This window comes from Populus trichocarpa, chromosome 5 (assembly GCF_000002775.5).
Source record: "Populus trichocarpa isolate Nisqually-1 chromosome 5, P.trichocarpa_v4.1, whole genome shotgun sequence".
NCBI classification, from domain to species: domain Eukaryota; kingdom Viridiplantae; phylum Streptophyta; class Magnoliopsida; order Malpighiales; family Salicaceae; genus Populus; species Populus trichocarpa.
The window spans coordinates 18,715,070-18,741,733 of NC_037289.2; the positions used below are offsets into that span (position 1 = coordinate 18,715,070).

General features: G+C 35.1%; 1 protein-coding gene across 3 annotated transcripts; it reads right to left on the bottom strand.

Annotated features, from left to right (window-relative positions):
* Nucleotides 1-26,664, bottom strand: LOC7460972 (metal transporter Nramp5). 3 transcript variants are annotated; one of them, XM_052452659.1, is made up of 13 exons: nt 26,423-26,664; nt 3,401-3,479; nt 3,262-3,302; nt 3,052-3,130; nt 2,807-2,911; nt 2,480-2,589; nt 1,865-2,046; nt 1,716-1,785; nt 1,343-1,516; nt 1,151-1,255; nt 921-1,052; nt 740-835; nt 1-653 (listed from the first exon to the last, which is right to left on the bottom strand). In XM_052452659.1, the coding sequence occupies exons 1-13, from the start codon at nt 26,567-26,569 to the stop codon at nt 375-377; spliced, it is 1,599 nt and encodes a 532-aa protein (XP_052308619.1). In that variant the 5' UTR covers nt 26,570-26,664; the 3' UTR covers nt 1-374. The 3 variants fall into 3 exon arrangements, with proteins under 3 accessions (XP_052308619.1, XP_024457074.2, XP_024457188.1); XM_024601306.2 differs by lacking the exon at nt 26,423-26,664 and adding an exon at nt 3,581-3,858; XM_024601420.2 differs by lacking the exons at nt 1-653; nt 740-835; nt 921-1,052; ... (7 more) ...; nt 3,262-3,302; nt 3,401-3,479 and adding exons at nt 22,879-23,435; nt 23,523-23,618; nt 23,703-23,834; ... (7 more) ...; nt 26,103-26,143; nt 26,242-26,320 and having other exon boundaries at nt 26,423-26,660.

The following is a 26,664-nucleotide window of genomic DNA, read 5'->3' on the forward strand; positions in this document are numbered from 1 at the left end:
TACGTCCACGGACAAGTATAGAAGGATTTTACTAAGTAATGTGGGAATTACAACCTCTCTCTAACAATAGGAGAACAACTGAAATCTCTCTATTACTAGGAGAAAACACCTCACTTACTTTCTCACAAATACCTCACAACTTTGTGGGATTACTCTCTCTTCACTCTCTCTACTTGCTCTCAATTTTCTCTCTTGTGGTGTGTTCTATATGGCAAGGATGCACTGCCTATTTATAGGCAAGCATCCTTGCCTTTGTCTTGCAAAAGACAAAGCAAGGCAAGTGGCACAAGTTTGGTGCCTACAATTTGTGACTAAGGAAGGATGGCTTCACCACCATTGTTGACTCCCACCATTGTTGACTTAGGTGGCTGGACTTAGGTGGCTGGCTTCACAAGTCCGTTTTCCATGTTAGCTTGTTGTTGTGGGTCATTCTTATTTGGCCCCAGAAACGTCACCACAGAGTCTTTTCTGAAGGTTAAATAGATTACTGCTAGGATATAGATTGCCATCAGAGGAAACACTATAATTCCAATGAAAACGTTCCCAACTTTTGGTAGATTGTTGTCAATTAGCCAGCCCACAAAGCCTGTGCTGAGATAATAAATATTGACGCCTATAATTCCCAGACCCAAAATCCATGAGATTACTATAATCTGTAATCACAATAAGGAAAATGATTAGTATATGAAAAGCATCTGTCGAGTCTTACATTTATTTCAAGAAGAAGAAAAAAGCTTACATAAATTGAGTTCTTGTGTGGTCCCATCTTGGTGGTACTGCTACTGAATTTAAGAAGTGGGATGAGAGCAAATGGTAGTTCAAAGGAAAGAATCATCTGCAGAACCTATGACAGTTAGTTACACTTGAAAATGGATATAATTTAACACTGTGATTAGTTTGACGTCATCAATTTTTCTAACCGATGCAATGATGATTAGTCGGCCTGCTCCCGATGATCCACCAATAATCGAGACAACAAGACTAGGAGCAATGGCAATGCACCTGGTCACCAGGTTCCGAATCCATTTTCTCATCTTAAGTTCCAAGAAACCCTGAAAATTACACCGCCCGAAAGTAATTTATTATCTCCTAAGAATTATGAATAGTTGAGTTCAAATGCTAAAGTTTTTATCTTTTTATCGTCAGAGACCTGCATGATGTATTGTCCTGCATAAGTGCCTGTGATAGTGGAGCTTTGCCCTGAGGCTAACAAAGCAATTGCATAAATTTTGGAGCTTGATTTTCCCAGCACATTCTGCAAAAACAAATTAAATCAAATTGTCAATTTATCCTTGAACATATGCATTATGGTAACTCTTTTTTTTTCTTATGTGGTTTCTACCTGAAGAAGGAAGGAGGCAGAGTTAAGGGTGAGATCTCCACATCGATCTGCATTTTCAGATGATAGATTTTGGGCTGAGCAAACAGTCCCAGATACGGAGATGACTGCGAGATTGATTAAAAATGCTATAAACAGTGCGAATCCACTCTCTATCAAAAAATAACGACAGGCATCCTATAAAATCAAGAAACAAAATTATACAAGTCAATTTGCATAAGGAAGATTATGTATAGCAAAGTGAGAAGAAGAAGAAAAAAGAATTAAAATGTGGTGTTTGAATTTATTAATTTTATGTCAATGTCATGTGAGCAAGCTTTAGCCGCCCTTGAAAAGTGTTACTACAAGGTAATATAGTTTCGCTATTTTAGCTTACATTAATGCCACGGACAGAATTTGGCATTTTCCTAGACAGAACAAGGGCGGAGTGAAGGAAGAGGTTGTGCCTGTAGAGAAAACAGACAAATGAGTAATTTAGTATTACAAATATAAAGCAATTGAGTCATAATTGAGGATCGATCTTACGGCATGATAAGGGCACCGAGTAGGGCAATGGCATCGCCAGTGGCTCCTTGGCCTGACAGCTTGGGGATAAACATGCCCTTAAGCACATCAGTTGCAGAAGGTTTTACATAGCTCATTTCTCCAAAGAAACATGCTGCCATTACAAACACTAGCACTGCTATTAACAGTTCCAGCTTCCTCACCTGACCAAAAAATAAATGAATTCTCAGAAGAAAGTGCATTAAATTAAGACTTGTATGAACAACCTTTCATCCTAATTCTTAAAAAAATGAAGGTAATGCAGAGTCTGAGTGGGAAAGTAGAGTATAATATATATTTTTTGTTTTGTTTTTTATTTGGGATAGAAGAGAACAAAATAGCAGCTTAAGTGTGAATAGTTGACTGACAAAATAACAATTAAGGAACTAAAAACTGGAAAAGCACAAGCAACGGAAACCCCTTTTCTTTTACATGTGTATTGAAACCAAACATGCAAATGCAGACAAGAACTCATGAAGACTCAAGGCTTGACATGTGTATGCAGTGGTGTCAAACATTACTTCAAAAATAAAGGGCAGGACAGAAATCACTCTCATATTTTATTTTCATTTTCCCTTTAATGAGCTACTAACTTACTCCATATTTCTGCAGGCCAAGTAGTAGGAGGGTGCTGCAACCAGTGCAAAGAACTCCAACCCATACTGGGATGTGAAACAATATGTTCAGCGCAAAAGCTGTCCCAATCACTGTAAAGAAATTTAGAGATCCCACGTTATAATTTCCCTTTTCCCTCTGATTTCTCGACTACAATTCAGCCTGTTTGTTTTAACAGTCTAAAAGTGACGAATAAGAACAAAACTGAGACGTATACGTGTCTTATCAAAACAGCATTCAATAACAGCCAAGGACATAGATAAGTATCCAATATTAATTTAAAGTAATAGAGTAATGAAGAAATTATGCCTTCGGGGATATCGGCAGCTATGACAGCTATCTCTGCTAGCAACCACAGGCAATACTTGACATATTTTGGGTACTCTGCTTTGCATAGCTCTGACAGGTGCTTTCCTAAAATCCTCACACCAAATTGTAATAATCAATACTAATAAGAAAAAAATGATAAATACAAGTTAATACAAAGTTAGAACAAGGTTAATAACAAAACAATTTTTGAGATGACCAAGAGGTGTGATGTTTGAATGTTTTACCGGTGCTGACACCAAGGTTCGCAGCAAGTGACTGGATGATGAGAGCGAAGATCAATCCGATAAGTATCACCCATAGCAGCTGAAAATACCAGATACTTAGAACATTACCGATTGCCGGTTAGTAAATTTATCCAGGCGTGCTGATTTTCTAATTGCCAAAGAAAAATTATGGTATTTTTTTTTTCATTTCTGTTTGTCTCTTTTAATTACCTCATATCTGTGATTAGCTCCTGCTTGCAGATCAGTTTCCACTGTTTACATGCCATGATAAAACTGTTTATAAGTCATATAGTCCCAAATACAGTAAGTACATAAGTGACAGAATATGGAGGGAGGTACATGCACTTACAATTGCCAGGATCTAGATAAGCCAATGAAACAAGGAAACCAGGTCCTACATATGATAGGAACTTTCTCCATCCAGGTTTCTGGTCATCAAAAAGAGAGCTCAAATGCTGATACGTAAAAGCTTACTAAAAATTAGAATTCAATCAACACGTTAATTTCCCTGAACATATATGAAAGAGACCTGATGATTTGGGTCTTCCAAGTCAAGATCATCAACCCAAGGTTGTGGCTGGCCCTCCTCCACATTAACAGAAGCTATTCGGTTGCTTGATCCATTCCATGATGCAGGCAATGTATCATTCACTAGTTGTTGCTGTTGAATGCCTGCCATCTCTCTATCTATTGTCTCGGGGTTCCTGCGTTTTGTATGACTTGCATGCTATCTAGTGAAGTTGTGGTGGTCTATTTATAGTGGTAATTAAGGAGCATGCCGCTTGTCTGTCTTGAAGAAAGTTCTTCAGCAGCAGTCTATTATTTCTCAACCATTTGTCTCATCCTACAGTGTCTTCTCTGTAAAGTTCTGTTGACGCATAAATGGTAATAAACATGTAGTCAAATATTAGTTGATGCTCATATAGGATGATGTATTAAATATTGTTGATCCTTATTTTATCCTATTGTGTTTTCAGTGTATGTACGAAAAAACTTTCAACTATAATCGCCCTGGGTCATGAATCCAGTAACAGGGACATGTTTATTTTTATGAAAACTGATGACAACAACACCAACATGTCCAACATTTTATTTTACCTGTCGGAGCATCACCTTTAATCTTACAAGGCATTGAGTTGTGGCATCACCATCACGACGAGGAGATCCATGCCTCCCTATTTCTACTGAAAGAAGAGGTGATTCATGCCTCCCTATTTCTACTGAAAGAAGAGGTGATCCATGCCTCTTATAACCACTCTTGTCTGCATGTATCGTCGTCTTCGTCGTCATCATCATCAATTAATTAATTAAGTAATAATACATTAGGTAATGGTGGATTGATTTTAGATATCTTGTCGACACATTGGGCATGGATTAATGTGTCATCGTGATAATCACAGCTCAACTTAAAAGTAATTGACTTTGTTTATCACTGAATTCCAATTCTGAGTTCTTGCTTGAGTTCCCTCCGTCAAGGAAAAGGCAGTCTGATCTTCCATACTTACTGCGAATTTAAGCGGTCAACAATTTGATGTTTGATAGTATCGTAAATACACTTCTAACATCTTATAAGTTATGTTACAGTGAGAAATTGAGGCAACCCAAATTATAAGGTCTATAATAACTAGCAATGCTCACCCGCAGACCAGATGAAGCACAAGACATATCCAAACACTCCATAATAGTCTCCGTTTGCTTGGCGTTAGCCTCTGCAAATAGGAGCATGTTATCTGCAAAGCATAAATGCGAAACTTTTGTACCTCCTTTACCCACCCTGAAAGGCTTCCACGCCCCAGTATCCACAGACTTAACAATGAGCTGAGACAACCTCTCTAGGAATAGGACAAAAAGATATGGCGATAATGAATCACCCTGGTGAATACCTCATGTAGGTTTTAAAAGCTGCGGAAGGGTTCCCATTCCATAAAACACTGAGTGAAGAGTTCTCAATGCAGGTCATGATTAACGTAACTAGCTGAGGAGGCAGATTCACGTCTAGCGGCGTGTCCTTGATGAAATCCCATCGCAAACGATCATAGACTTTTTCCAGATCACCTGCCATGAAACCTTTTTTCCCCTTCATAGATCGCATAGAATGAATGATTTCCTGGGCCACGACTATAGTATCTGTGATGTGCCTCCCTGAGATGAAACTACTCTGATGATAGTTATTAAACCCGGTCCGAGGTTGACCCGGCCAAGGGGCCGGGTCTCAGGTTTCATGGGTCAATCCGGGTCAACTCGGGTCAACCCGGAAAAATTAAAAAAAATTAAAATTTTAATATTTTATATGAAAAAATTAAGAAAAAAATACATGTAAATATATGCTATACATTTTATAAATAATGAAGTTTAAAAGAATATTTTAAAAAGTTTTTTATCCAACAATAAAAAGATATTATGTTAAACTTTTAAGTTAAAGTATTTAAACAAAAACATTTTCTTATCCCATATTAAAAAAACATAGTTTTTTTTCTTATGAACTTATAATATATATACTAATGGGTTTCAAATTCCACATTGAAAAAATATAATTTTTTTCTTGGAAACATAGAGTATATATACTAATGGGTTTCAAATTCCACATTGAAAAAACATAGTATTTTTTCTTGTGAACATAGATTATATATATACTAATATATTTCAAATTTCACATTGAAAAAAAAATAATTTTTTTCTTGGGAACATAAAACATATCTACTAATGAGTTTTCAATCTCACATTGAAAAATGATAACTTTTTTCTTGGGAATATATAATATATATACTAATGTGTTTCAAATCCTACATTAAAAAAAGATAATTTTTTTTTTGGAACATAGAGTATATATACTAATGGGTTTCAAATCCCACATTAAAAAGATATTATGTTACCTTTTAAGTTGAAGTATTTAAACCAAAAAGTTTTTTTATCCCACATTGAAAAATATAATATTTTTCTTGGGAACATAGAGTATATATACTAATGGATTTCAAATTCCACATTTGAAAAAAATAAAACACCGGGTCTTGGCCGGGTCTTGCTCGGGTCACGGGTCGACCCACCGGGTCGACCGGGTTTGACCGGGTCATTGCACTGACCGGTCTTTTGACAAACCCGGACAGATCCAGCTCCCGGGTCGGACGGGTCCCGGGTCGACCCGCCGGGCCGGTCTGGGTTTAATAACTATGCTCTGATGTTTAGAGACCAGATTCGGTATCATGGGCTTGAGTCTATTTACTATAACTTTGGTCAGGATTTTAAAGTTCACATTGCAAAGACTAATTGGTTGGAACTGAAATAGGGATTCAGTCTATTTACTATATCTTCGGGATCAATACCAAGAATGTTTGATTGATTTCAGCTACTGAGCTTCTACCATCTAAAACCTCTCGGATGTATTTGCAGACTGCAGGGCCAATCACAATCCACAAATTAAGATGTTGTTTTCATATGCATTAGTTTTCTATCATTCAAAATTATAGTGGTGGGATTCATGATGAGACTACCCATGTTGTGTTAAAGATCTACAATGAGGTGTCCCGCACTAAGGTATTGTGTTAGAAACCTATAATAATGTGGTCTATAGAAAGGTGTTGTGTTAGGATCCACATACAAAAAGATATTCTTGATATATTTTTTTTCTAACTAAAGAATGAACTCTTAGGACAAGTTCTTTCTAACTCGAAGATATAGATGAAGAATTTTTTTTTATATAGAAAAATATATATTTTTCCTAGTTAATTCTATTTTTATATTATATATTAATATTTTTCCTAGTTTATTTTTCCTATTCAGCTTTAGGCTTTCTAGTTTTCTCTCTCTATATAACATGTTGTAATAGCCTTTTGATAAGTGGAGACTTGGATGAATAAAAATTAAATATTTTGGGTGTTTTCCTATAGTTATGGTGTTTTTAGTTTTTGAGAGTTTTGACATGTAATAAACCATATTATCCTTTGCCCCCTCGTCTACGTTAGAGTGGATTAAAAATATATATAAGAATAATACAATGTTTGCATGTTGTTGTGAGGAGCTCTTTGACAGTGTCATTAAACTTGACTCAACAGCTCAACTTTGAAACCTTTCATCTGACTTCTTGCCTAACCCAAATTTCAAATTAAACCGTATGAAGGTTGACAATGTGACCTGGTCAACTTATCAGGTCCAAAGACAACTTAGACGACTAGTAAAAAAACTTTTTGATTCCATTTTTTTTTCAAGATGATATATTTTTTTTAAATATTGAGACAACGATATATTGGATCGACCTTAATTAAAATGTCAAACTCGTGAATCGAGTTATGAATTCAAAGAAGTTTAATAACTTTGTTTTTCTAAAACTATTTTTTATCTAATTATATATGTCATAAGCCATTTTTGACACCGTTTCCAACATATTTTTAAAATAATAAAAAATTGAAATAATGATAAAAAAAGATCAGGGGTGAAACAATAAACTAGGAAGAAAGACATACTAAAATGATGAATGATCAAATAATAAAATAAAAGATCATACAAATAAGAAAAATAAGATAAATGGAGATTTGAAAAAAAAAGGAAAAACTGTAGAAATAAATCATGCATAGTCAAGAAAAAGAAATAAATTAATCTTTGACTATAAAATTTTCAAATTATAAATCCTCATTCAAGAAGGAAATAATATAAAAATCTTTTAATATTACTTTTTCTGTCCGAACAAGAACCCTAAAAATATAAATAGGGGAAAAGAAAACTCTAGGGTAGTGTTTGGTTACAGTTCTGAAACAAAAAAGACGGAGACAATGGGTACAAAGAAAACAAGACAAAACATAAGACAAAGACAAAGACAAAATTGTATTTGGTACAGTAACTTAGGTTGTCTCCTATTTGATTAATGGTGGACAAGACAAAATATAATATCAAAAGTTTATTTTACCCTTAATATATATTATTATTAAACTTACATATTTAAGAAAATAATTATGTATTTTTTTTTTACTTTAGTTTATTTTAAGTGTTGAAATTAATAGTAGTACAATAACCCTAGTTATAAAACCGGGGCCAACCAGGGACTCAATTGACTTAGGGCCTATATTTGACTGGGTTTAAGAAAAAATAGAGGAAGGATTGACTTGGCCTGACTCGGTGAAAAATACGGGTTGACCTGGAGTAAAACAAGTTGACATTTCGTTTCATAAGTTTTTTTGGTCAAAACGATGTTTTGATCCTTTTTTAAGAAAATATTAAGGCAAACCCGAGTTGTCCAACCGTCTCAAGCCTTGCTCCAGGTTAGGTTTTAAAACCATGATAATAATCACTTTTATCCTTATATGTCTTAATTGAGTAATTTTGGAATTAATAGTATTTAATAGGGGTATTTTAGGGATAAAAAAACAAAAAACATTATCTTTAAAAGTACAAAAATTCACTTTAAAATTGTTTTTGTCTCTATCTTTTTAATTAAAGACATTTTTATCTTCATTGTCTCTGTTTCTTTTATTTCTGGATAATAACCAAATGCTACCTAGAGAATAAAGAGAGAAAACTCTATAGAATAAAAGATTTGCTAACTACTGACCAAACATTAAAAAGAAAAATTAACACTGAAAAAAAATTCAAACCAAATAAAAAATCACAATAGCCACCATCACTTTTTTCACTCTCTAGCCGCTCCTCCATTGGTTCCCAATTTTCTTCCCTTTCTTTTAATCATATAATCTCTCTTCGTATAGGCAAAAACTAGATTATTAGAACGTGCTATGATGTCAGTCAGATCGATTTGTTTTTTAACTTAGAAGTTACTATTGTTTATTCTAAGTTAAAAAAATTTAAACCGCGCGATAATTAATCTGATGTGACTCGATCTTTTAGTTGGGCCAAAAGCAACCTGGATAATGGATGGAAATGTAGTGTGACTCAACATAAATATTTAAGATGATTTTTTTTTTCTTAAGACGATAATATATTGGATCAATTTGGGTTTACTCAGGTTAATTTGCCAATCCGCATACTGAGTCATAAAATCATGATAACCCCATAAAAAAAAATCAAAAGAAATTATGAAACTCAATTTTCAATAAACCCAATATGAAAGGATGAATTGAAAAGGAAAAATCAATTAAAAAAAGGACCCACAAAAATAACCCGAGTTAACTCGGGTTAACCTGCCAAACTCATGATTTGGGTCATGAGATCGAGATAACCCAATAGAAAGCAAACTGAAATAAATTATGAAGCTCAATTCTCAATCAACCTAGTGTTGAAAAATAAAATTTAAAAAAAAATACTTAAAAAAATGACTCAAGTCAACTAGGGTGAACCTATCAAACTCGTGACTCAAGTCATGAGAAGAAGATAACTTCATAGAAATCAAACCAAGACAAATCATAAAACCTAATTCCCAATCAACCAAATATTGAAGTATGAAATTGAAAAAAAAAAGTCAATTAGAAAAAAAAACTTGAGTTAACCGAGTTAACTCATCAAACTTAGATAACTTCATTAAAAGTAAATTGAAAGAAATATTATGAAAGCTCAATTCTCAATAAACCTAATGTTAAAAGAAAAAAATTAAAATTAAAAAAAAAAATATAGATTAGAAAAACAAATACTATTCTAGTGAATAGTATTTTGTGAAGAATAGTACAATAAATTCCCCTCCTCTCTTAGTTTTTTTTTTTGTTAATATTAATGAAATTGTAATTATTGATTTGTAAATTAAAGTTGTCTCCTACCTTTATTTGTAAAGAGAATTTATTAGGCGAGCCTACTCACCAGTATTTTATTTTGGATGACCTTAATGAGCTAAATAATTTTATATGAGATCCATTTAAAAATATTATTATTATTCTCTCTATTTCAAAAAGATTCTCCTGCTTTTTATTTTTAATTGTCTCAAATAATTTTTTATTCAAAATACTAAGTTACTATATCATTAGCTCACACTATGCTGTGGGTAGGATCAATTGTTTTAATATAAAAAATATCTAGGTATTGCTAATGTTTTTTTTAGTAGAAAAAATTTATATCGTGTGAGGATCAATCTGATATGTCTCAATCTCTTTATCGGGTCAAATGCAACCTAGATGATGGATGAAAATATTGTTTGACTCAAAATAAATATTTAAGATGAGATTTACGTGTGTGTGTAAATATTAAAATGATAACATATTGGATCGATTTGACTCAAGCCGAGTTAACCTGCCAATCCCCATATCGAGTCATGAGACCATGATAACCCCATAAAAAACAAATCAAAACAAATTATAAAACTCAATTAAAAAAAACCTAATATTGAATGATGAAATTAAAAAAAAAACGAGTCAACCTGCCAAACCTGCGAAACGGGTCATGAGATCGAGATAACTTAATAGGAAAAAAAATCGAAACGAATTATAAAACTCAATTCCCAATCAACAAACCGAGTCAACCTGCCAAGCCTGCAAAACAGGTTATGAGATCGAGATAACCCAATAGGAAGAAAATTGAAACAAATTATAAAACTCAATTCTCAATCAACCTAGTGTTGAAAGATGAAATTAAAAAAAAAAACTGATTAAGGAAGGACATAAAAAAATAACCTGAGTCAACTAGGGTTAACCCGTCAAACCTGTGACCCAAGTCATAAGATAAGGATAACTTCATAGAAATTTTTTTGAAACAAATCATAAAGTCTAATTCTCAATCAACCCAATATTGAAGGATGAAATTGAGAAAAAATTCAATTAGAAAGAGGAAAAAATCGAGTCAACCCATCAAATCCACAACCCGGGTCATGAGTTTAGGATAAGCTCATTAAAAGTAAAATGAAAACCAATTATGAAAGCTCAATCCGCAATAAACCTAACTTTGAAGGATAAAATTGTAAAAAAAAAACATAGATTAGAAAAAAAAACAAATAAAAATTTAATTAGAAAAAGAAAAAAACTCGAGTCAACCTTCCAAACCCGCAATCCAAGTCATAAGCTTGAGATAATCTCATTAAAAATAAATTAAATAAATTATAAAATTATAATCCCTAATAAATTTAACATTGAAAGATCAATTTAAAATTGAGAAAAATATACATAACAAAAACTGAATATAACAATATTATAATGAATAATATTTAATAAAAGGGTACAATAACCTCCTAATCCTCTTCTTCTTCGTTTTTTTTAATGCACCGCAATTGAAGTCTTTGTTCGGAGCATATCGAACCAGTATTACACAACAAACAATTGCCTTGAATTTCGCATGCAAATTGATTCGTCAACATAACCCCCCTTTGCGTCCCCACGCATAGCAAAATTTTCCATCATGGAGTAGAGGACAATTCCTTTCCATATATTTTTTAAATGTCACAAGACCACACGCTGCCAGTTTTTGGGTGCGCTCCTCTGCCGCTCCAAATTCTTTTTCAAAAACAAACTGAACATGGAATGGTATTAAATAAAATAATATCTAAATATGTTTTTAATTTATTTAAGAATTTAATAAAATAATATTCCTAATACATTTTAAATTAATTATTTAAAAAAAATTTATATCTAAATTGTTGGAAGAAAATTAAAAAAAGATTCAGCATGTTGGCATGGGTGGCCTAGCATATTAAAACCTTTAAAAATAAGGCTAGATGCTAGTATCTCGGGCTCGCGAGCCTGAACTTGTTTTTTTTTTTTTTTAAAAGATTAATGACATGTTGTTATCAATCACTGAAAACGTGGCCAAATGTATGCATGTCTGGTTTTTTATCACTGAAAATGTGGCCTAAAAATTGATGTGGTTTTTTTTTGGACTAAAAGACCAACTTTTAACGCATTTTCACTTGAAAACATTTTTATAGTCTTAACAAACTATTTTATTAACTAATTTTTTTTAAATCAATTCAAAAATATAAAACCAAACTGAAAAAATATATATATATATTAACTCTCATCTATTTGTTTTAGCAACATTGAAGTTTAAAATACCTTAATGACACATTTCTCATGAAAACAAATATTTTGACATCAAAGATGGTCTTTTTTTGTCAAAAGTTTTTGACCAACTGATCTCGTTCCCTCTCGTTTATTGTTTTCTAGTGGCACTCTCTCCTATCTAAACTCAGAGACTGTACTGTGAACAAATAATTTTTTGAACTAAAATGTATAATTCTCAAAATAAAAGGATGAAAAAGGAAATTGAAAGAAAAATCTTAAGTTCAAATTTATCAAAAAAAGGCCTGACACCGTAATTTTATTTTTAAAAGGGTTGCCATTTTTCTTCACTTAAATTTTGATCCCCTCATTTAAATCTTTTACAAATAATAAAATTAATTTTCCCCCACCCTCCCATAAAATCGATCCCTAATCCAATATCAAGATATTATTTTGAGATTATAATAATCTCATAGAAAACAAATCAAAACAAGTTATTAAACCCAACTCTCAATCAATTCAATATAAAACAATAAAATTAATAATAAAAAAATTAAAAGACCATAAAAAACACAAAACATTGTTACACATAACAATTGTTTTGTTAGGTGCTGAACAATCAACTCATCACCTTTATCTGTCTCTCTCATTTCTTAAATTTGTGAACAAAATATTTTGAATTAAAACGTATAATTATCAAATTAAAAGGATAAAAAAGAAATTGAAAAAATGTTAAGGAAATTGAAGAAAAAAGACATTAAGTAAAGAAAAAAAAACAAAACACTGTTAAATAATGTTATGTAAGTGGGTGAACAGTGACTTGAAGAGGTTTTTTTTTTAAATTTTTTTTTGTAATTTATAATGTAATGTAATAAGGTAATAATTGAGGTCCAAGCGAATAAGCCGGCACCACTTGCCAATTCACAAGTCAGCCCCAAATTTGAAAGCAAACGAAAAGGTTTAAATTGCGGGAAGAATTCTCATCATTCAGGACAAAATAGTTGGTCTACCGGAAAAGCGTACTAGGAATTATGGGCAATAAGATGCTACGTCATTTAAGAGAGAATTAACTCCTTTATTTCTCTTATTTATTTATCAGGATAGAGAAAGATTCTTCTGCCCTGTTTTCTGCTGTAATTTGCAAATCATATTTCATATTATGATTTAACTTCAAATGAAATTCATTTATACTTAAAAAAAAAACAAAGAGCGGAAGGATCAGCATTATGAAACCGAGTTGGGGCAGATTAATTTATGAGTTAGTAGGTTAGAAGGATCATTATGAAACCGAGTTGGGGCAGATTAATTTTCGGGTTTGGCTCGGTTTTTTCCGGTTTGCGTTCGGTTCGGTTTGGTTTTTTCAGTTTTAGGCTTATAAAACCGAAACCGAACCAAACCGGTCGGTTTTTTCAAAATTTTAATCGGTTTTTTTTCACGATTTGGTTTTTTCAGTTATTTTTTTTCCAGTTTTTTCGATTTAATCAGTTTTTCAGTTTTTTTGCTCATCCCTGATTACATAATTAAAAGGGCTTTTGGTTAAGCTAAAATTAGCTAATCAAAGCTAATCAATCTGCAGCTGAATTAGCCTCTCGGTATGAATGCTGCACCTAGACTTCCCATTCACTGTAAATTAAATCCTTGGATGTGGACTTGAGAGCATAAGTGGCGTTAGGAACAACGTGGTCCTTTAACAAATAATCCACTGCAAGAACGGGGTCTGACTCGAGAATCAGCTTTCTGTAACCCAGCGACCACGCGAGTTCAAGTCCGATGGTCACAACCCACAGTTCAGCTTACGTGCATGAACACAACCACTCAACGCATGTAGAGAAGATTCCACCTCGGCCGGAATGGTTGCAGAAAGGGTCCTCAGCTATATGTCTTCGCACTCTGTTCTCATTGGTCATCACTCCATTATGAGAGACGGTCCATCGAAAGGTACTTTTTATGCGTTTTGGACCCTTCCATTTCCAAATCAGCTTCCATAACGGAGTCAGGGAATGCTTTTGGTGAACATTGCTAACCTGGGAATCATAGGCTGAGTGTATAGAGAAACTACCATTTGTGGAATGCCTCCAGAACACCGAATCATCAGTCTAGTCCACCGCAGGGGGAGGATGGCTTTCCATGATCATAAGCACCTGCACTGGAAGAAAATGGGCAAAGGACCCCCACAACCACTGATTGTTTGAGCCCACCATGTCTGCAACTGTCCAATCCTGGCAATCAACCATGGCGTCTTGAAAAACATGCTGAAGTAAAGGACCAAAGCCTTCCAAGTTCCAACCAGTTATCCGCCCAAAACTTCACTCCTGTGCCATTGCCAATCGACCAGCCAACCCCCTCAGTCACCCTAGGCCAAACTTTGCAGATGGCCTTCCATAGTGTAGAATCATGGCCTCTAGCTTTCACTTGCGGAATCCCATAGGCTGGTGTTGTCATAAATAACTCCTCAACCTAACTTCATTAAAAAAAAGCCTTGTTTAGAGGATGCATCCTCTTAATTCCCAAACCTCCCTCCATTTTCGGTTTGCACACTGAGTCCCATCTGACCAGGTGAGCTCTTTCCATAGCTTCTGAGTCTCCCCATATGAAATCCCTGCATAGTTTCTCAACCGCCTCAACCGCAACACAAACTGATTTAGGAACAATAGTAGATTGCATAGTGTAGATAGGCACCTTAGCAAGCACGGACTTACAAAGTGTTATTCTACCAGGCTACCAGCCAAGGTTAATTGCTGGGATTTCGAGTTAGCTAACTTTTGTTGCATGTTCTCAAGGATATAATTACAAGTCTGTTTTGTAATCTTCTGGTGAAGGAGAGGAACACCTAATTAATACTTCCCCAAATCATCGGTTCTTGAGAAACCACTCCTGTTGCTACTAGATCTTGCTAGACTTGGCTTGAAGTTTTTAGAGAAATAGACTTTGGTCTTAGCAATGCTCACCTGCTGACCAGATGAAGGACAAAACATATCCAAACACTCCATAATAGTCTCCGTTTGCTTGACGTCAGCCTCCGCAAATAAAAGCATGTCATCTGCAAAGCATAAATGCAAATTTTTTTAATGGCTCCTTACACCGTAAGATTAGATATTTTAATGGCTCCTCAACTTTTTGATTTTCTCTTTGATATGCATCAACATGTCGTTATAACATTTATTTCAACTTATTGATTTTTTCTTTGATAGTGATGCAGGACAGCTTGCGGAAGGAATCATAAACTAAAACTACTGCCATAAAACAATTGCCAGCCACTCTTTTCTTATTTAACATAGACTCCTATATTGGGATTTCTATTTTTCTATTTACTGTTGCTTAAGTTTAGGATTTTAATTTACTTCTTTAGTAGGAATTTTCAAATTTTTTCTTATTTTGTTATTTATTTTCGTAAGTGATTCTCTTATTAGAATTAGGGTGGCAACTTATAAATACAAGCAACCCCCCTCATTCTAGTCACTCTTTTGATTTTGAATAAGAATTTCTTTCAGAAACGTTACTTTGTTACTCATGGATTCGAGTATTTTACTCTTGCTCGTGGATTCGAGCAAATAAGAGAAAAGGGGTGGTGACCCTTTTTCTTTGTTAATCTTCCGCTACGTTAGTTGGTATCAGAGCAGGTTTAACTTGTTCAGATGGCAAACACATGGAATGAACACGAAGCCCTTGATGGCGGAAATCGTGAAAAGGGCGTGATTACACAGGTTGAATTTAGGATTTTCCAGCGTGAGATCCAACAAGTGTTGCAAGCAATTCAAACGACTCTTGCTAAGGAAATAACCCGTAACGTGAAGGTGAGGTGGGTTGCGAAAATTTCAGAGAAAGGGTTGATCCTGCTTGTGAACGCCATCCGATTCCACGTAGGCAGCTAGCCTACAAGGATGAACTAAGTGATGATGAGGAATATGTTGAAACACATGTTTCGACACAATCGACAGGGGCAACACAATGTGGGGGAGCGAGAACCACAAACTTTCCGTATGAAAATGGATTTGCCCAGTTTTAATGGTCAGCTACAAATTGAGGGGTTTCTCGATTGGTTGGCAGTAGTGGAGAGGTTCTTTGATTACATGAAAATCCGTGAAGATAAAAAGGTGAAGTTAGTTGCTTATAGATTAATGGGAGGAGCCTCTGCTTGGTGGGAGCAGCTGCAACTCACGCAGATGCGACATAGAAAAGGAATGGTACAAACATGATCAAAGATGAGACGACTTCTACGATCCAGGTATTTACCACCAGATTATAAGCAGATACTGTTTCAACACTACCAGGATTGTAGGAAGGGAAACAGAACAGTGCAAACATAAGTTGAGGAATTCCATAGGTTATCCTCACATAATAACCTGTCAGAAATGGATGCGCAACAAGTCACTAGGTTTGTTTGGGGACTGCGTTTGACCATACAAGATCGGGTTTCAATGCAAACCATCTATTCTTTAACTAAAGCCATTAATCCGGCTACAAAAGTAGAGGCGCAACTGGATAGGTTAAAGGCGATGTGACAAGGAACTCTTTTGATCCTACTCGTGTTGCAACGGACAAAGGGAAATCACTAATGAATTAACCACCACCGGCCAGTACTACTAAGGGGCCAAGTAATAGTGGGGCGCTAGTAAATACTGCAGGGACCATACCACCTGAGGCACTAAGGAATCCATATGCTCGACCACATTCAGATAAATGCTACAGATGCGGGCAACCAAGGCATCGCTCCAATCAATGCCCAAGGCGTGGTACAGTAAACCTGATTGGACCAGGGGAGAGACGAACTTGGCGGCAGAGGGGGTAGAGGATGAAACAACATATACCTATGAAGATGATGAAATTGTCGGAGTGGATGATGGAAGTTACTGTCACGTTCCCTTATAGTTCGAAGACTTTTACTAGCGCCAAAACAGATAGAACAGTCGCAACGACACAACATATTTTGAACCAGGTGTACTGTAAACTGAAAGGTATGGGATGTTATTTTTAATAGCAATAGTAGTGAGAATATAGTGTCAAAAAACATGGTGATAAAGCTAGGATTAAAAATGGAGAAACATCCATCATCGTATAAAATTGGTTGGATCAGGTAGGGTGCAGAAACAAAGGTCACTGAAATTTGCCGCATTCAGTTCTCCATTGGGAAAAATTACCAAGACGAGATTACCTGTGACGTTGTCGAAATGGATGCCTGCCATATGATTCTAGGCAGGCCGTGGCAGTTTGATATGGATGCCATATATAAGGGGCGTGATAATGTGTATATCTTCATGAAAGGAGGATAAAAGGTCGTTCTGGGTTCCATAAGGGAGGAGTTCTCTGCAGTAAAACCAAAGATTAAAGGGAAGCCAATTTTTTAGTAGATGGAGTCAAATTTATAAAGGAGACCAAAGAGTCAAGAGAGATTTTTGCAGTAGTAGTTGGAGGAGGAATTGGAGCTGAACCTCCCAACATCCCAAGGTGCTGTAACCCTTACTAGCAGAATTTCAGGAAATCATACCGTCAAAATTACCGGATGGGTTACCTCTCATGCGAGATATTCAACACCAGATTGATTTAATTCCAAGGGCTAGTCTGTCGAATCGACCACACTATCGGATGAGTCCGAAAAAGAATCAGATCCTACAAGAACAAATGGAAAAATTGATCAAAAGGGGGTTGGTTCAGGAGAGTATGAGCCCTTGTGTAGTGTCGGCCTTGTTAATACCAAAGAAAGATGGCAGTTGGCGCATGTGCATAGACAGTCTGGCTATTAACAAGATCACAGTTAAGTATCGATTTCTCATTCCTCTCCTAGAGGATATGCTAGACATGCTGTCAGGGTCCAAAATCTTTTTAAAAATTGATTTAATAAATGGGTACCATCATATTCGAATTAGACCCGGAGATGAATGGAAAACTGCTTTCAAAGCAAAGGAGGGTTTATACGAATGGTTAGTAATGCCATTTGGACTAACCAACGCCCCGAGTACCTTCATGCGGCTAATGAATCAGGTACTTAAGCCCTTCACTAGCAACTTTGTTATAGTGTACTTTGACGATATATTGATTTACAGCCAGAGTGAGTCTGACCACTTTGAGCACTTGAGAAAAGTACTGATGGTGTTGCAGCAGAATAAGTTGTATGTTAACTTGACGAAGTGCAAATTCATGACCAACAATTTATTATTTTTGGGGTTTGTTATGAGTACTAATGGAATTAAGGTCGACGAAGAAAAGATCTGAGCCATCAGGGATTGGCTTACTCCAAAGAATGTCAGCAAGGTACGTAGCTTCCATGGACTTGCAACGTTCTACCGATGATTTGTCTGAAATTTTAGCCGAATCTTCGCACCAATCACTGAATGCATGAAGAAGGGGAAATTCCATTAGGGAACCGAAGTAGAACAAAGCTTTACTCTAATTAAAGAAAAGTTGTCTTCTGCCCCAGTTTTAGCACTGCCAGATTTTGACAAACTATTTGAAGTGGAGTGTGACGCGTCTATTATGGGCATTAATGTTGTCCTCTCTCAAAAAGGCAGACCCATTGCATTCTATAACGAGAAACTCAGTGAAGCTCGCTAGAAATGGTCCACCTATAAGCTTGAACTATATGATGTGTTTCGAGCTTTAAAAGTGTGGGAGCACTACTTAATACAGAGGGAGTTCATCCTTTTCAGCGATCATCATGCACTGCAATTCATTAATAGCCAAAATAGTGTGACCAGATGCATGCACGTTGGGTGTCCTTCATAAAACGGTTCACTTTCGCTCTGAAACATAAGGCAGGACAACTTAATAAAGTAACTGATACTCTAAGCCGAAGGGTATCACTACTTGTCACGATACGGGCTAAAGTTATAGGTTTCAACTGTCTTAAGGAATTGTATGTCGATGATGAAGATTTTGGCAATATCTGGGCAAAGTGTTAGCAGGGGTTCTCTCATGAAGGAATGCATATTAAAGAGGGGTATTTATTTTGGGGCAATCAACTCTGTATTCCCAGGAGCTCATTACGGGAACAAGTGATCCATGAATTGTAAGGTGGCGGCTTGGGTGGTCACTTAGGTCATGATAAGACCGTGGCCCTTGCAGAAGAAATATATTATTGGCCCCAACTGAAGCGAGACATCAATAGCCATGTCCAACGTTGCCCTACGTGCCAAGCAGCCAAGGGGCAATCCCAGAATACGGGTTTGTACATGTCGTTGCCTATTGCAGCAGCCCCTTAGGAAGATCTGTCGATAGACTTCATCCTGGGACTTCCACGAACCCAGCATGGTTTTGATTTTGTCTTTGTGGTAGTGGATATGTACTCTAAAATGACTCACTTTATCACATGTAAAAAGACTTCTGATGCCGTGCATGTCGCTAACTTGTTCTTCAAAGAACTTGTTCATCTACACGGGGTCTTTAAGTCTATCACTTATGACCGAGACACTAAATTTTTAAGTCACTTTTGGAGGACTTTATGGTGGCGGTTTGACACATCCTTGAACTTCAACAGCACTAGCCACCCTCAAACCGATCGCCAAACGGAAGTGGTAAACCGAACTCTTGGAAACTTAATCCGCTGCCTATCTAGGGAGAAACCTAAACAATAGGATCTTACCTTGGCACAGGTTGAGTTTGCTTATAACATCATGCTAAATAGATCCACTGGGAAGACTCCTTTCCATGTTGTGTACTGCCAACTTCCAAGTTATGCCTTAGATTTGGTGCCTCTGCCTAAGCTTCCTGGTATGAGCATTGCAGCAGAGCATATGGCTGACCGGATTAAAGCGATTCAGGAAGAAGTGCGAATGAATCTAGATGAATCTAATGCCAGGTACAAGGCAACAGCAGATCGTAAATGACGAGTTAAAGTTCTTCACGTAGGAGATCTTGTAATGGTGTATCTACGTAAAGGGCGAATGCCAGCGGGAACGTATACCAAGTTAAGCGATAAGAAGCATGGTCCTTTCCAAATTCTACAGAAGATTAATGATAATGCATATGTAGTGGACCTCCTTGCAGTCATGACCATATCTCCCACCTTCAATGTTGCTGACATATTCGAATATCATCCACCCGACGAATCTTCCTCTCATCTGCCCAACTTGAGGGCGAGTTCTTTTCAAGCAAGGGAGACTGATGCAGGACAGCTTGCAGAAGGAATCCTAAACTAAAACTACTACCATAAAACAATTACCAGCCACTCTTTCCTTATTTAACATAGGCTCCTATATTGGGATTCCTATTTTCCTAGTTACTGTTGCTTAAGTTTAGGACTTTAATATACACCTCTAGTAGGAATTTTCCTGTTTTTCCTTATTTTGTTATTTATTTTCGTAAGTGATTCTCTTATTAGAATTAGGGTGGCAGCTTATAAATACAAGCAGCCCCTGCTCATTGTAGTCACTCTTCTGTTTTTGAATAAGAATTTCTTTCAGAAACGTTACTCTGTTACTCGTGGATTCGAGTATTTTACTCTTGCTCGTGGATTCGAGCAAATCAGAGAAAAGGGGCGGTGACCCTTTTTCGTTGTTAACCTTCCGCTACCTTAGATAGGTATCAATAACTCATTCTAATTAATATTTATTTATATATATAATTCTTGATGTTAACTTTTCGGTTCATAATAATAATAATAATAATAAAGTGGATGGAGCGTGCGTTGAATTCGTCAACAAGGAAGTCGCTGTACCATGTTCAAACGATGCTTGCAGCGATTTACGGTGGTAAAAACAGTCTTCCTTACTGTTTGTTGAATAGTCACGACAAGGCCTACCTCCCTAGGTGACGCGTGTAGCGTAATTCTTTTTGGTTGGACGTCATTTGGCTTTTTCTTTTATTTTCTCTCTTATCCTCAATTTTCATGCATGGCCTCTTAAAATTTTACAATAGCCCTTCAATATTTTACTTTGGAAGATTTTTTAAATTGATTTTTTTTTAATTTCATCATTCAATATTAAATTGAGTTTCTTGATTGAGTCCAAGTCTAGAATTTAACGAGTTGCAAATTTGAGATATTAATCCAGGTTTAGGACATTTACTTGGGTTCATTTGTTTTTTTTATCTAATGTTTTGTTAGTTTTATCTTTCAGCATTTGATTTAATTGGAGATTGAGCTCCTTATTTTTTTTATTTACTTTCTATAGAATTCTTCACCAATTTAAAAAATAACCTGGGTTATCACAAGTATTTCTTATTTGTCATTCTTCGTTAAATTTATTATTTCTTATATAAAATTTTGTTTTGAATTAAATTAAATCAATTACTTAATTAAATCTAATCATGATATTTTTTTTTGCTTAAATATAACTTTTAAAGATAGAAATATGTTTAGTTCAAGAAATAAAAAATGAAGACATTGAATTCATATACTTTCATATCAAAACTGGAACTCTTTTATAACCAAACATTGTTTTAAGTGAATATCATGTCCAAAACAAAGAATCCTTTTTTTTTTTTACAATTTAGTTTAGGATGTCAACAAGTTGACACATCAGAAAGGAATGAAATAGTATTTTGAAAGGTCTGAGGAACTCCATTACTTATAAAGTAATACCACATTTCAAGTTTTAGTAGAGGTTTTAGTACCCGTTTGTTTACATGATAGCTTTTGTTTTTAAAGCAAACCGTACAAATTGAATATTTAGTTATGATAAAACATATTTCATTGTTGACATGGATTCACACAAAATTTAGAATAAATTGCAGGTTTGTGAAAAGCATCTCTCAGTTGCTTTCCACCAACCTGTAGTTTTATTGTCTGGACGTCAAAACACGTGGTTGTTTTCTACCCTTCGGCAGTTACACTTAAAACTGAAGTGTTTTCTACCCTTTGGCACAAAACTCAAGGAAGGAAGTGTTTTCTACCCTTTGGCACAAACTGAATAGAAAAGTTACACGGCATGTTTTCTACCCTTTGAAATAAAGTTTAATTTAAAAATTTTAATAAAAAAAGAAATTTAATCTTTTGAAATATCATAAAAATTAAAAAAAAATCTATCTAGCCTTTTTTTTTCCAATACCTTTGAAAAAATAAAATAAAAATAATAAAGGTAATATAAAAAAATAAAATGAATTGAATTTTATATTTTTTAAACATGCTAATTCAACCTATTTATGAATTGAATTTAAATCAAACACTACAATTGAATTCTAAAGCTAACTAAATGCATTGAAACGGGTCTGAGCCAATTAAAAAAATTTATTTTTATTTTTATTTTTAATTGTATTTTATTCAAAAAATTAGAAGGAGATCGCTTGATAACGTAGCATTTGCAGAATTTGATTGCAATCCCAATTTTGTTCCTGATGATATTTTACCTGATGTTGTTGCGCTCTTAAGAAACCAAGGAAACTGTAGTCCTTGTCGGATGGATTTCGTACGTGATGAAATTGTAAATAGTTTAATGGAACAATAAAAAATATTTGATATAAATATTATTTATTTCATGATATAACACTAGTAGTTAAATCTACAATATTTAAATTAAAAATCATCAATATATATATATATATATATATATATATATTATTTTATAACCTCAATTTGAAAAGCATTCTTTTAATCAAACACATTAAACTACTTTTTGTTCAACTTTAATTTAAACCACAATTTTAACCAAACATATATAAATATCAAACCAATCTCAACCAAAAGTACTTTTTATAAAACAACTTTTTTCAAACTACAATTATAAAAACTATCATAATATAAAACACATGATATCAGACCTCCATTGAAGATACATTGAAGTCTCCAACATTGGTACAAATGTTTGACCAAATAAAATGACAAGATGAGTCTATTAATCTTCCTTTCAACAGTGGAAGACCACAAGGTAACACACCCTTTATAACTTCTAATGCAAGAATTTATTCACCAGTTTAGGATAAACATATGCCTAAAAGATTACATGAATAAAGAGAAGGTTAGGTAAAATTTTTGAATATGTTTGCACTTGGCCATTAATGTATCAAGAATAACTTAAATATGATAGAGGGTAAAGAAGAGGAAGGATAAAAAAATTTGTATGCGGAGACAAAAACAAAACGAAAACTTACACTGCAATATCTGATTAAGACCCAAAACTACTTGACAATTCAAGGCAATAGTAATGGCCCTGATCGATTTTAACTGAAATAAAAGCCAATATTACAACTTGAGCCAAAACTACTACACAAAAAAGGCTTCATTTTAGTGGTGTCTTGTCCAGTAACAGAGAAAACCCTCTATTCTGGCAGAGGGATATCAGCTAAATCCCCTCTATATGGTACTCGTTCCATCTCTGGGCCCTCGGTAGATTTGGTTAGTCCGTTTTCCATGTTAGCTTGTTGCTGTGGGTCATTCTTATTTGGCCCCAGAAACGTCACCACAGAGTCTTTTCTGAAGGTTAAATAGATTACTGCTAGGATATAGATTGCCATCAGAGGAAATACTATAATTGCAATGAAAACGTTCCCAACTTTTGGTAGATTGTTGTCAATTAGCCAGCCCACAAAGCCTGTGCTCAGATAATAAATATTGATGCCTATAATTCCCAGACCCAAAATCCATGAGATTACTATAATCTGTAATCACAATAAGGAAAATGATTAGTATATGAAAAGCAGCTGTCGAGTCTTACATTTATTTCAAGAAGAAAGAAAAAAGCTTACATAAATTGAGTTCTTGTGTGGTCCCATCTTGGTGGTACTGCTACTGAATTTAAGAAGTGGGATGAGAGCAAATGGTAGTTCAAAGGAAAGAATCATCTGCAGAACCTATGACAGTTAGTTACACTTGAAATGGATATAATTTAACACTATGATTAGTTTGACGTCATCAAGTTTTCTAACCGATGCAATGATGATTAGTCGGCCTGCGCCTGATGATCCACCAATAATCGAGACAACAAGACTAGGAGCAATGGCAATGCACCTGGTCACCAGGTTCCGAATCCATTTTCTCATCTTAAGTTCCAAGAAACCCTGAAAATTACACCGCCCGAAAGTAATTTATTATCTCCTAAGAATTATGAATAGTTGAGTTCAAATGCTAAAGTTTTTATCTTTTTATCGTCAGAGACCTGCATGATGTATTGTCCTGCATAAGTGCCTGTGATAGTGGAGCTTTGCCCTGAGGCTAACAAAGCAATTGCATAAATTTTGGAGCTTGATTTTCCCAGCACATTCTGCAAAAACAAATTAAATCAAATTGTCAATTTATCCTTGAACATATGCATTATGGTAACTCTTTTTTTTCTTATGTGGTTTCTACCTGAAGAAGGAAGGAGGCAGAGTTAAGGGTGAGATCTCCACATCGATCTGCATTTTCAGATGATAGATTTTGGGCTGAGCAAACAGTCCCAGATACGGAGATGACTGCGAGATTGATTAAAAATGCTATAAACAGTGCGAATCCACTCTCTATCAAAAAATAATGACAGGCATCCTGTAAAATCAAGAAACAAAATTATACAAGTCAATTTGCACAAGGAAGATTATGTATAGCAAACTGAGAAGAAGAAAAAGGAATTAAAAAGCGGTGCTTGAATTTATTAATTTTATGTCATGTGAGCAAGCTTTAGCCGCCCTAGAAAAGTGTTACTACAAGGTAATATAGTTTAGCTATTTTAGCTTACATTAATGCCACGGACAGAATTTGGCATTTTCCTAGACAGAACAAGGGCAGAGTGAAGGAAGAGGTTGTGCCTGTAGAGAAAACAGACAAATGAGTCATTTAGTATACAAAATAGATTGAAAAACTTGGACGTTGTATTACAAATATAAAGCAATTGAGTCATATTTGGGGATCGATCTTACGGCATGATAAGGGCACCGAGTAGGGCAATGGCATCGCCAGTGGCTCCTTGGCCTGACAGCTTGGGGATAAACATGCCCTTAAGCACATCAGTTGCAGAAGGTTTTACATAGCTCATTTCTCCGAAGAAACATGCTGCCATTACGAACACTAGCACTGCTATTAACAGTTCCAGCTTCCTCACCTGACCAAAAAATAAATGATTTTTCAGAAGAAAGTGCATTAAATTAAGACTTGTATGAACAACCTTTCATCCTAATTCTTAAAAAAGTGAAGGTAATACAGAGTCTGAGTGGGAAAGTAGAGTATAATATATATATATATATATATATATATATATATATATATATATATTTTGTTTTGTTTTTATTTGGGATAGAAGAGAACAAAATAGCAGCTTAAGTGTGAATAGTTGACTGACAAAATAACAATTAAGGAACTAAAAACTGGAAAAGCACAAGCAACGGAAACCCATTTTTCTTTTACATGTGTATTGAAACCAAACATGCAAATGCAGACAAGAACTCATGAAGACTCAAGGCTTGACATGTGTATACAGTGGTGTCAAACATTACGTCAAAATTAAAGGCCAGGACAGAAATCACTCTCATATTTTATTTTCATTTTCCCTTTAATGAGCTACTAACTTACTCCATATTTCTGCAGGCCAAGGAGTACGAGGGTGCTGCAACCAGTGCAAAGAACTCCTACCCATACTGGGATGTGAAACAATATGTTCAGCGCAAAAGCTGTCCCAATCACTGTAAAAAAATTTAGAAATCCCACGTTATAATTTCTTTTTTCCCCTCTGATTTCTCGACTAAAATTCAGCCTGTTTGTTTTAACAGTCTAAAAGCGACGAATAAGAACAAAACTGAGACGTATACGTGTCTTATCAAAACAGCATTCAATAACAGCCAAGGACATAGATAAGTATCCAAGATTAATTTAAAGTAATGGAGTAAGGAAGAAATTATGCCTTCGGGGATATCGGCAGCTATGACAGATATCTCTGCTAGCAACCACAGGCAATACTTGACATATTTTGGGTACTCTGTTTTGCATAGCTCTGACAGGTGCTTTCCTAAAATCCTCACACCAAATTGTAATAATCAATACTAATAAGAAAAAAAATGATAAATCCAAGTTAATACAAGGTTAGAACAAGGTTAATAACAAAACAATTTTTGAGATAACCAAGAGGTGTGATGTTTGAATGTTTTACCGGTGCTGACACCAAGGTTTGCAGCAAGTGACTGGATTATGAGAGCGAAGATCAATCCGATAAGTATCACCCATAGCAGCTGAAAATACCAGATACTTAGAACATTACCGATTGCCGGTTAGTAAATTTATCTAGGCGTGCTGATTTTCTAATTGCCAACAAAAAATTATGGTATTTGTTTTTTTCATTTCTGTTTGTCTCTTTTAATTACCTCATATCTGTGATTAGCTCCTGCTTGCAGATCAGTTTCCACTGTTTACATGCCATGATAAAACTGTTTATAAGTCATATAGTCCCAAATACAGTAAGTACATAAGTGACAGAATATGGAGGGAGGTACATGCACTTACAATTGCCAGGGTCTAGATAAGCCAATGAAACAAGGAAACCAGGTCCTACATACGATAGGAACTTTCTCCATCCAGGTTTCTGGTCATCAAAATGAGAGCTCAAATGCTATCAACGTAAAAGCTTACTAAAAATTAGAACTCAATCAACACGTTAATTTCCCTGAACATATATGAAAGAGACCTGATGATTTGGGTCTTGCAAGTCAAGATCATCAGCCCAAGGTTGTGGCTGGCCCTCCACATTAACAGAAGCTATTCGGTTGCTTGATCCATTCAATGATGCAGGCAATGTATCATTCACTAGTTGTTGCTGTTGAATGCCTGCCATCTCTCTATGTCTGTTGACAACAGATATATAAAGAACTTAACTTGTTTAGTTAACGAAAAACAGAAAACAAAGAACAGAGAACTTCGGGGCAAAGA